The 12,292-nt window shown below is 32.9% G+C and overlaps 1 protein-coding gene across 23 annotated transcripts in view; it reads left to right on the top strand.

The window, feature by feature from the left end:
• Positions 1–12,292, top strand: part of LCORL (ligand dependent nuclear receptor corepressor like) — a 167,035-nt gene that overhangs the window by 40,038 nt on the left and 114,705 nt on the right. For all 23 annotated transcript variants that reach the window (XM_079920917.1, XM_079920920.1, XM_079920916.1 and 20 more), the window contains one exon: positions 10,676–10,741. In XM_079920917.1, coding sequence (XP_079777043.1) covers positions 10,676–10,741 — 66 coding nt within the window. The remainder of the gene's footprint in view (positions 1–10,675; positions 10,742–12,292) is intronic.

Below are 12,292 nucleotides of genomic sequence, written 5' to 3'. Positions count from 1 at the left end.
ACCTCTTGCTGAAGAGACTGTCTCTTCTCCATTGTATATTCTTGCCTCCTTTGTCGAAGATTAATTGACCACAGGTGTATGGTTTTATTTCTGGGCTGTCTATTCTGTTCCATTGACCTATATGTCTGTTTTGTGCCAGTAACATGCTATTTTGATTACTGTAGCTTTGTAGCATTGTCTGAAGTCTGGGAGGGTATGCCTCTAAGCTTTGTCCTTTTACCTTAAAATTGTTTTGGCAATTCTGGGTCTTTTATGGTTCCATATAAATTTTAGGATTATTTGTTTTAAATCTGTGAAAAATATCATGCATAATTTGGTAGGGATCACATTAAATCTGTAGGTTGTTTTGGATAGGTAGCATGGCCGTTTTAACTATACTAATTCTTCTAATCCCAAAGCATGGGATATCTTTCCATTTCCTTGAATCTTTAGTTTCCTTTATCAGTACTTTATAGTTTCAGCATATAAGTGTTTCCCTCTTCGATCAGATTTATTCCTAAGTACTTTATTTTTTTATGTGATTTTTATGTGTTTCACCTCTTTGATCAGATTTATTCCTAAGTACTTTATTTTTTTAATGTGATTTTTAACTTTCCCTTTCTGATATTTCATTATTAGTGTAAAGAAATGCAACAGATTTCTATGTTAATCTTGTATCCTGCTACCTTGCTGAATTCCTTTATCAGTTCTAGTTGTTTTTATGTGGAGACTTCAGGGTTTTTTATATACAGTATAATGTCATCTGCATATAATGACAATTTTACCCCTTAAAATTTGGATACCTTTTATTTCTTTTTCTTGTCTGATTGCTGTGGCTAGGACTTCCAATACTGTGTTGAATAGAAGTGGTGAGAAGAGTGGGAATCTTTGTCTTGTTCCAGATTTTAGTGGGAAGGCTTTCAGCTTTTCGCCATTGAGTATTACGTTGCCTGTGGGTTTGTCATAAATAGCTTTTAATATGTTGAGATATGTTCCCTCTACACCCACTTTGGTAATAGTTTTTATCATGAATAGATGTTGAATTTTATCAAATGGTTTTCCTGCATCTCTTGAGATGACCATGTGGTTTTTGTCTCTTATTGAGGTGGTCTGTCACATTGACTGATTTGTATATGTTGAACCATCCCTGTGGCCCTGGGATGAATCCCACTTGATTGTGGTGTATGATCTTTTTCATGTGTTGTTGGATTTGGCTTGCTAATATTTTGTTGAGGATTTTTGCATAAAATGATATAATAACTTATGAAAACATTTTGATTTCTTAAAAAGCTAAACAACTTGGGGTTGCCAAGGGGGAGGGTGGTGGGGGAGGGATGGACTGGGAGTTTGGGGTTAGTAGATGCAAATGATTACATATAGAATGAATAAACAAGAAGGTCATACTGTATAGCACAGGGAACTATATTCAATATCCTGGGATAAACGATAATGGAAAAGAATATAAAGAAGAATATGTATCTGTATAATGGAAACACTTTGCTATACAGCAGAAATTAACACAACACTGTAAATCAACTGTACTTCAATTTTAAAAATAAATTAATTTGAAAAAGGTAAACATAAACCTACCATATAACCCAGCCATTTCACTGTTAATTATATATGCAAGAAAAATGAAAATATCCACCGACATCTGACTGGATAATTCCATACGATAGAGTATACTAGAAAATAAAATAACAAAGTAATGATACAGGTGACAGTATGGATAAAACTCAGAATCATTCTGCTGAGTGAAACGGGTCAGGCCAAAAAAAAAATATATGGAGTGTGTACTGTAAGTTTCTATTTTTGTAAAATTCTAGAAAGTGTAAACTAATCTATAGTGTTTGCCTAGGGTTCTGAGTAGAGGGATAGATGGATTAAAAACAAGTGAGGGCTTCCCTGGTGGCGCAGTGGTTGAGAGTCCGCCTGCCGATGCGGGGGACACGGGTTCGTGCCTCGGTCTGGGAGGATCCCACGTGCCGCGGAGCGGCTGGGCCCGTGAGCCATGGCCGCTGAGCCTGCGCGTCCGGAGCCTGTGCTCCACGGCGGGAGAGGCCACAGCAGTGAGAGGCCCGCGTGCCGCAAAAAAAAAAAAAAAAAAAAAACAAGTGAGCAGGGGGCTTCCCTGGTGGCACAGTGGTTAAGAATCTACCTGCCAATGCAGGGGATATGGGTTCGAGCCCTGATCCGGGAAGATCCCACATGACACGGAGCAACTAAGCCTGGGACCACAACTACTGAGCCTGTACTCTAGAGCCCGCAAGCCACAACTGCTGAGCCTGTGTGGCACAACTACTGAAGCCCGCGCGCCTAGAACCCATGCTCCGCAACAAGAGAAGCCACCACAATGAGAAGCCCGCGCATTGCAACAAAGAGTAGACCCTACTCGCCGCAACTAGAGAAAGCCTGCACGCAGGAACGAAGACCTAGCACAGCCAAAAATATATATAAATAAATTTATTTTTAAAAAAGAGTGAGCGTGTGTTTGGAAGTGTTGCAAGTGTTAGTTTTTTTTATTGTGGTAATGGTTTTATGGGCATATGCATATGTCAGAACTCTTCAAATTATATATTTTAAATATCTGGTGTCCTATTGCAAACTAGGCACTGCAGAAGAAAAGATCAGTGAATTGAAACATAGCAACAGAAAAAACCGAAAATACAGAACAGGTAGAAAAAGAACTAGGGAAAAAAGTAAACTGTGCATTAGTGATTTTTGGAACAATATCAAGTGGTCTAACAATATAGAATTGGAATCCAGAACAAAAAGAGGCCATACAAAAAATATTGGGAGAAATAATTGCCATGAGTTTTCCAAATTTGATAACAACTGTAACCCTGCAGAGATCCAGGTAGCTCAACTTATTTATCCCAAGTAGAATATACACATAGAAAGCCACCCAGAGCACATAATAATCAAATTGCGCAAAGTCAGTAATAAAGAGGAAATTTTGAAAGCAGCCAGAGAAAAAGACACATTACTACAGAGGAACGAAGATGAGAAGGACTGCAGACAGTCAGGAACTTTGCAAACCGTTAGACAATGGAATGATATCTTTAAAGTGCTGGCGTCAAAAGCTGTCAACCTAGAATTCTATACCTAACAAAATGTTTTTTTTTAAGTGAAGACAGAATGATTTTTTTTTCCAGAAAAACAATAGCTGAAAGAATTCATTACTAGCTAACTTTTAGTACAAAAAATATTGAAGGAAGTTCTTTAGACATAAGATCTACACAAAGGAAAAAAAGCTTACAGAGATTGTAAATATGTACATAAATATAAGAGAGACATTCTCCTGTTTAAAATTTCTTTAAAATAATTTCTCTTTTAAAGTAAAAGTAATGTATTGTGGGATTTATAACAGACGTGGATGTAAAATGTATAACCGTGGCACCGAGAATGGGGGTGGAGCATGGATATATACTGCTCCTATCATTGTCTGTTAAGTCATATTATAATATTTGAAGGTAGACTGAAAGTTAAAATGAACATTATAAATCCTATAGTAGCAAGCACTAAAAAACTAAAAAGAGGTTGAGCTAATAATAGCGAATAGTGGAAATAAAATAGAGTATTAAAAAATCCTTATTCAATCCAAAAGAATATTGTGGGAGGTGATAGTTGGGGGAAGTAACATATAACAGATGGAATAAATAGAAAACAAATAACAAGATGGCAGATATAAACCCAACCGTATTGATAACTACATTAGATATTAATCATCTAAACACTTCAATTAAAAAGCAGATATTTACACTGTATTGAAATATTAACTGTATGTTTTCCACAAGAAACTCAATGTAAATATAAAGACATAGGTTAAAAATTAAAGGATGGAAAAAGATATATAGTTGACCCTTGAACAACAAGCAGGTTAGGGATGTCGTCCCTCCACACAGTTGAAAATCTGCCTATAACTTGTAGTCGGCCTTCCATATTTATGGTTCCTCTATATCTGTGGTTTGCATCTGTGGGTTTAACCACCCACAGATCGTGTAGCACTATAGTATTAACTATTGGAAAAAATCCATGTGTGAGTGAACCCACACAGTTCAAACCCATGTTCGTCAGAGGTCAACTGTATAAAAAAAATGCTAATCATAAGAAAGTTGCTGTGTCTGATGTAACATCAGACACAGTAGACTTCAGGCCAAAGGATAAGACTTTAGAACAGGGATAAAGGGGAGCATTTTTTAATGATGATGAAATCAATTCGCAAAGGAGACAATATAAAAAATATATATGCACCTAATATCGTAGATTCAAAATACATGAAGCAAAAACTGACAGAACTTAAAGGAGAAAGATAAGACAGAAGACCAATAGAACTATAGAAGACTTAAAGAACACTTTGTCAGCTAGGCCTAAGTGACATTTATAGTACACTCCACCCAATAACTGCAAATACACATTCTTTTCAAGTATACATGCAATATTCACCAACATAGTACATCATGTGCCACCTGTAAATCAAATCTCAATAAATTTAAAGTGATTGTAATCTAACAAAGCATGTTTTATGGTCACAAGGAATTCAGTTGGGATTCAGTAACAGACTTCTGGAAAATTCCCAAATATTTGGAAGATAAACAGCACATTTATAACCTGGGCGCATAACAATGCATCATAAGGAAAATTACAAACATTTTGAACTGAATGAAAAGACAATTTATCAGAATTTATGAGATGGAGCTAAAGTAGTGAATAGGGGAAATTTATAGCTTTAAATGCTTTTACTAGAAAAGGACAGAGGTCACATATCAATGTTCTAAGCTTTCACCTTAAAAACTTAGAAAAATAAGTGCAAATGAAACAAAAAATAATTATAAGGAAGAATATAATAAAGGTAGGACAGATATAAAAACCATAGAAAAGGATGAACAATAAAATTATTTAAACCACAGTGGTATTTTGAAAAGATCAATAAAATGGCTAAAAGTTTGGCCAGAGAGATCAATAAAAAAGTAGAGGAGATAATTAAACTGCTATGAGAATGAAAGAGGGCTATCACTGCAGATTGTATAGACATTAAAAGGGTAGTAGGAAAATCTTTTGAACAACTTTATGCAAATAAATACTATAATTTATACAAATTGCATAGCATAACCCTGTTACCATAACAAAATAGACGTTTCAATAGAAAGGATGCTTAAAATCATTAGTCATCAAGAAATTGCAAATTACAACCACTATTATATACCCATACATGTTCCTTACAGTGGCTAAAGTTAGAAAGATTGACAGTGCTAAGTGCTGTATGTTGGTAAGGATGTGGTGCAACTGAATCTCTCACATTTTACTGGTGGGAATGTAAAAGAGTACAGCCATTTTGCAGAACCGCTGTACAATTCCTTAAAATATTAACAGCAAACCAGAACAATCTTACCACTCAGCCCAGCAATAACACTCTTATTTATTCAAGAGAAATGATAACATATATTCACAAAGACTTTTAAACAACTCAAATGTCCATCAACATGAGACTTAAACAACTTGCCCTATATCCGTATAAGGAATACACCTCAGAAATTAAAAGCACTGTTGATACCTGCAACAGCATGGATAAATCTCATTAACAGGTGGCTGAGCAAAAGAAGCTAGACACAAAACAATATATGCTCTGATTCCATTTATATGCAACTACAGAAAAGATAAGTCTAATTTATAATGACAGAAAATAGATTAGTGTTTCTTTGGGCTTTGGGTTGTTCCAGGAAATTTACTTATATGGCACAAAGATACTATTTGAGTTGATAGAAATATTCTGTGCTTGATTATGTTCTTAGTTAAATGAAAATATGCATTTGTCAAAATTTAGTGAACTTTATTTTAAAATGGGTACATAGTATTGTATGACAATTTTATCTCTATAAAACTGACTTAAAAAAATCAGAGGGTGTGTTTGTCAGCTGATTGTGCAACAGAGGGAATTTGTGAAGTGGAATATATATGGTAGAAGAAATTAAATGCAGTTAAGAAAAAAGAAAGAAATGTAAAATATAGGAGAGAGGGCAGCATGAAGTATGTTATGAGAACAGCTTAAGTACTTTTGATCAGAGTCTTAGGAAGGGTGTTAACAGCAACACATATTCACTAAAGGCGGTACTTTAGGCAGAAGCAAAGTATTCCTAGATGAATGCTCTGAGATATGATAAGTAATGAAGAGCAGAGACAGTGGTAAATATGTGTGCAAACATAAAACAACATAGTGTTTAGTGAAGTATATAGAGCAATAGCATAAATAGGAAGGAGGTCTAAGTCCTAGAAGGATGGGTAAAGATTTTGATTAATGTTAGACCTATATCCTAATTTCTGGGATAACCTCAAAAAGAATAGAAATAGAGGGCATAATTATCATATTGATAGAGGAAAAACAAAATTAAGCAATAAATATTCAGTGAATTCCAAAGTTTGCAAGAAAGGTGAAAAATAGAAGCTTGATACAAATAGAACAAAAACAGATAAGGAATTTAAACCCAAATATAAACTCTTAAATTTAAATTACTAAATTTTGACAAAATGTAGTGTTTTAGAAAAAGAAATTCCATATTATTTAATAATACAGAAAGGTTGTAAGGAAATAATTGAAAAAGACATTATGGAAACAATAACAAAAAGTGTTTTATAGGTGTGTAACAAAAGACCATATAGCCGAATGCAAAAATCATTGCTAGAAATAAAAAGGTTCATTTTGTAATTATATGAAGTTCTATTCACCAGGATGATATAACAATTATAAAATTATAAGCACTTAATAATGTAGCCTCAAAAACTTATAAAGCAAAATTTCAAAGAAGTAAAAAAGAGAAATAGACAAAGTCACAATTTCATAGAAGATTTTGCTTACTTTTCTCAACAATTGATAGAAAAAACAGACATTGAAAAACCAAAAGTGTAAAATTGCATCCAGCGATTTTAGAGTATGTATTCTTTTCAAGCATATGCAGAGAATTTTCAAAAATTGTGTATTGACCATAAAGACAGTCTCAGAAAATTTCAAGATTGAAATCATGTTGGGTACTTTCTTTTACTACAGTGTAATTAAGTTAGAAATCTATTAAAAGGATAGACTATCCATATATATTTGGAAATTAAGAAATACACTTCTAAAAACTGTGAACCGGAAAAGAAGACATAATGAAAATTAGGGAATATTTCGACTGAATGATGAGAAAATATGACTGGAATGCAGCTTATTAGATGGAAATCAGTAACTTTAAATGCATATATTAGAAAAGAAGAAAGGCTGAAAGTTAATGAGCTCTTCCATTTCAGGAAGAAAAAATAAGAGCAGAATAAAATAGAGGGCAGGAAGAAATAAAAGCAGGGACAGGAATTAATGGATAAGAAAACAGACATACAATAGAGAAGATCAAGGAATCAAAAAAGAATTCTTTTTAAATCTAAAAAAAAAGAGAGGGAGAGAAACTTTTAATGGCTCGACTAAGAAAAAAGAGAAATCATAAATAACTGAAGTATGGAATGAAAAGCAAAAAGGACATGACTGCTGATATTGTTGACATTAGATAGATAAAAACATACAAGGAAATGTTTTATGCAAATAAATTAGAAAATATAGTTGAAATGGGCAAGTTCCCAGAAAACTATGACTAACATAAGAAATAGAATACATGAATAATCCTTTAACAGTTAAATAAATTTGATCAGCAATAGGCACTTCAGAAAGACTTTATTTCCATTTGGCATCCCTGGCATGTTCTTTTAAAATGTTCAAGCAAGGCATCCTACATTTCCTAATATTTTCCCAGAGAATAGAAAAAGAAAGGACATTGCCACTCATTTTATGAGGGTAGCATAACGTTGATATAAAAACTTGATCAAATACAAAGGAAATTTACAGACCAGTCTCATTACTGAACATAGATGCCGAAATTTGAAAGGACTAATCAAGATAAGGAACCCAGCAAATATGTCTCATGATAATGTTGGGTTTTCCCAGGAATGGAAGAGGTTTGGTTTAATATTCAATGTAATTCACTGTATCACTATATTCAGAGATTTAAGAAAGAAAAATGACATAGTTATTTCAATAAATTCAAAATAAATTTGGTACTCAGCCTTAAAAAAAAAAGAAAGAAATGTTGCCGTTTGTGACAATGTGGATGGACCTGGAAGGTATTATGCTTTGTGAAGTAAGTCAGACAGAGAAAGACAAATACTGTATGTTTTCACTTATAAATAAAATCTAAAAAATAAAATAAATGAATACAACAAAACAGAAACAGACTTACAGAGAACAAACTAGTAGTTACCAGAGGGAAGATGGGTGGGAGGATGAGCAAAATGTGTGAAGGGGATTGAGAGGTACAAACTACTAGGTATGAAATAAGCTACAAGGTTGTAATCTACAGCACAGGAAATATAGTCAATATTTTATAATAGCTTTGTATGGAGTATAGTCTATAAAAATATTGAATTATTGTGTTGTACACCTGAAATGCAATATTGTAAATCAAATATAAATAAACTGATTGATTTGGTAAAATTCAATATCTTTGCATGGCAGGAAAACACCCCTAGCAAGCTAGACATAGAATGAACTTCCTTAATGTGATAAGCAGTATTTCTCTTAAAGAATACAGCAAACATATTTAATGATGAAACTTGGAATGTGTTCCCATTTAGATTGGATGTGTCAAGGATGCTCACTCTGACCACCAATTTTCAACATCATAATTGAGGTCCTAGCTAAGCCAATAAGGCAAGAGCAAGAAAAAAGAAAGCAATAAGGATTAGAAAGGAACAAAACTACCATTATCTATAGATGATATATTTGTATATGTAGAACATTTCCAGATAAATTATAATTCCAAAGTTTAGCGATGTTGTTAGATAACAGACTCAATATACAAACATCAATTGTGTTTCTATATGCCTACAAGAAATAAAACTTTTAACTAAGGATATCATTTACAATAGCACCAACACTATGCAATATGAATAAATCTTAACAGGCTGTATGTAAGACCTTGGTCTTATCTAGTGAACAGTTGAGGAACCCAGTAGAAAAATGTAAGTCTCTGTTTGCTTTCTTTTCAGGCTTAAATCTAGGAAATATACACTGTTTAAATTCAGTATGCTTACCCCGGGGTGGGGGGCGCTATGCATTTTGTCCAAAATACCACAGAATAACATCCTAAAATAGTTGTTTGCAGTATTATTTTTGGAGTAAATTGATCACATCAAAATAGAATATCTTGGTAATAGAGATTTGGGGCTTGTTCAGTCTGAGTCTTTATCTAATAGTAAGTCTTTTCTGTAGCATTCTTGAAAGCATCCTCTGGTGGGAGTTAATTCACTTTTCTGCCTGAAATTTCCACTCACGGGAACTAGTACTGAATCATTTCACAGAGATTTTTTTAAGTACATATTTACCAAGTACCATGAGAGCTACCTTTACTTTGTCAAATTTAGGACATCATCAGTTGTAAGATGCATCATTTCTTCATGTTCTACTAAATAAAAAAGTCACTTTTCGACTGACACACCATTGATTTTTAACATGCATCTTGAGTATAGAGGTTTTTAAACGTTTTTAAAAGCAGTTTATGATTTATAAAACATTTCTACAGAAATATTTCTCGTGTTTTACAGTTTAGAAATATTACTGAGAAAATCTGTCTTTAATTTTTCAGGTCTATCATGCTTCCTTTCGTTTTCTTCCTTCATAATTTAAGCATCCCTAAATTAGTTCCTTTTTTTGGTTTTCCATTTATTTTGCCATCCTGGTCATTTTCCAGGATGCCTTGTAGTTTATCAGTAACCTGCTTAATACTGAATATGATGCAAACTTCAAAAAGAAAATTGTAAAATCTTAATATTAGTTTATCCACAAAGTAGAATACTCAGTTCATGAACTAGAGTTTTGTTAATAAGATTTTCAGTAATTTTTTTCCTTAAAACAAGGCAAAATTGTTGTGTTTTAATTTTTACAAGCAGGTTTAAATTTTATATATCATAATTTTCACAGCAAAAATTTCTCCCCATTGACACTTATTTACTCGTTTTTAAAATTGAGGTTAAAGATGCTACTTTTTTTAAAGTTAACATTTTTTGTAACCAGTATAAACAGGATTGTAATACACGTCTCTTCTAATTATTCTTTTCATCTCTACAAATCATTGCAAAACAAATCTGCTGGGCTTCCCTGGTGGCGCAGTGGTTGAGAGTCTGCCTGCCGATGCAGGGGACACGGGTTCGTGCCCCGGTCTGGGAAGATCCCACATGCCGCGGAGCGGCTAAGCCCGTGAGCCATGGCCACTGAGCCTGCGCATCCAGAGCTTGTGCTCCGCAACGGGAGAGGCCACAACAGTGAGAGGCCCGCGTACTGCAAAAAAAAAAACCACAAAAAAACAAATCTGCTCATTATTTTAACCTGGGACTATTTCTAAATGACGAGGTGTTTACTTGTTTTAGAAGTGAATATTTACATTTGAATATTTACATTTTTTTTTTTACAATCATGTAATTCCTGGTAGTCATTGTGTGACTTCTTGCTGTGTTGTATATATTGCCTAGTTCAACTTAATTCATCTAAAGGAAAAAATGACACCTCATAGTATGTTAAATTTATAATTATCTGATTCATATAGAATTTATGGCTTTTGATTATTGTAAAATTAAGCTTTTTTAGTAGTTAATATACTTTTCTGTCTTTAATTAAACACAGGTTTTGAGAGTATTTTAGAAGGGCTTTATGGACCACGGCTACGAAGAGACCTCAGTTTATTTGAAGGTAATGTTTCTTTAAATTTTATTTAAAAATTTTAATCTTCTGTCCATTTTACAAATGAAAAATGGTTGTTCTATACTAACTTTGTATTAAAATGAATTTGTGATCTCATTTAATTAGAAAATATTTTTAAATAAGTAAATAAAATGATCTAAATATTATTTCTATTACATAATGTAATAATGATAATTACAAAATTTAAAACAAAATTTCTATTATTACATTATTATATAATCTTTAAAAAACTTTTAGTACATTGATCAAAGTAGAAAACAAAGCTTGTTTTTGGCTTAATGGTAAAATTTAATTTTTGTTATTTTAAACATTATGTGCCCTGACTTATTCTTAAAGAGGCCTTAAAAAGGTTCAGTTAAATAAATATCTCCTGTTGCTTATGATATAGGCAGCCTGGAACTCAGATTGTCATTCTGAGATACGCCGCCATGTGTGTTCAGAGTTTTAATACTATTTGTTATTTCTTATGGCCTCCTCTTCCAAATACTCTAGCATAAATCCTCGTGGAAGATTTTGATCTATGCTATAATTGCTATAATATAGTTTAGTTTTTTTATTACTTGCTTGGAAATGTAGAGCACTAGGAGAGAACATTTTTGTAGACATTTGAAATTTTATAGTACAGCTCATTCACAAAATGGGCAGTGCTAGTATAGATTTTCTACTTTGATTTTGGTACAATTATTTCTGAATCTCGTACCTGTTCAGTTTTATATGCTAATAACTCTTTTAGCTTCTATTCTTCTCTGGTACTTTCCATTCTACAAAGACCCAAGGTATCTTGTATAAATAAATCTTTTGAGTTGAGGCAATCAAAAGTTTTCTACTTATTCTTTTTTTTTTAAATTAATGTTGAGCAGGATAATTGAGTTATGAACCATAGAGCTGGTATCTATGAAAGATCATTTGTGCCAACCACCCACGTTCAGTCAGATAAATGATATCCATGCAGAACATGACTTTTAGGATGGAGACTCTAAAACGTGCCTTATTCTAGTGTATTATCATTCTTATGGCTAAGAGCTTTCTCTTTTATCTCTTAACTGTACTCATTTTTCGTTTTATCGTAGTTTAACACTGCATTAAATATTTTTACCTGATATATTTATAAACACTACTAATTGTAGTTTCACCTATTTTTCTGAGCATGTAAATGAAGAAAGGAAAAATCCGAAGAAACAAGAATTTAACCTGTGCTTGATATTTCTTCAACCTTTCTTTTTAAACCTGCTGTCCTCATTCAGATCAGAAGTCAGCATTATACTTAATTGCCTTCTGATAACCCAAGTTGCAACTTGTAACTCTAAGCGTCTTGCTTCCCTCACTGTCATTTATTTATTTATGTAGTTATGTGTGTATATATTTATGTCTTCGGAAATTAGTTTATTACATAAAGGGCAGAATGTCCTAATGAAATAAATTCTTGTATTTTATATTTAGACTAGTATTTCCTTAGCATACAAGTAACACATGTTCATTTTTGGAAATTAGAGAATACAAATAAATCAGAAAGAAAAAAATTACTCCTAGTTCTATGAC

This window comes from Stenella coeruleoalba (assembly GCF_951394435.1).
Source record: "Stenella coeruleoalba genome assembly, chromosome: 4".
NCBI lineage: Eukaryota > Metazoa > Chordata > Mammalia > Artiodactyla > Delphinidae > Stenella > Stenella coeruleoalba.
Note: the sequence above shows the minus strand (reverse complement) of the source record. Positions and strands in the feature narration are given on the sequence as shown.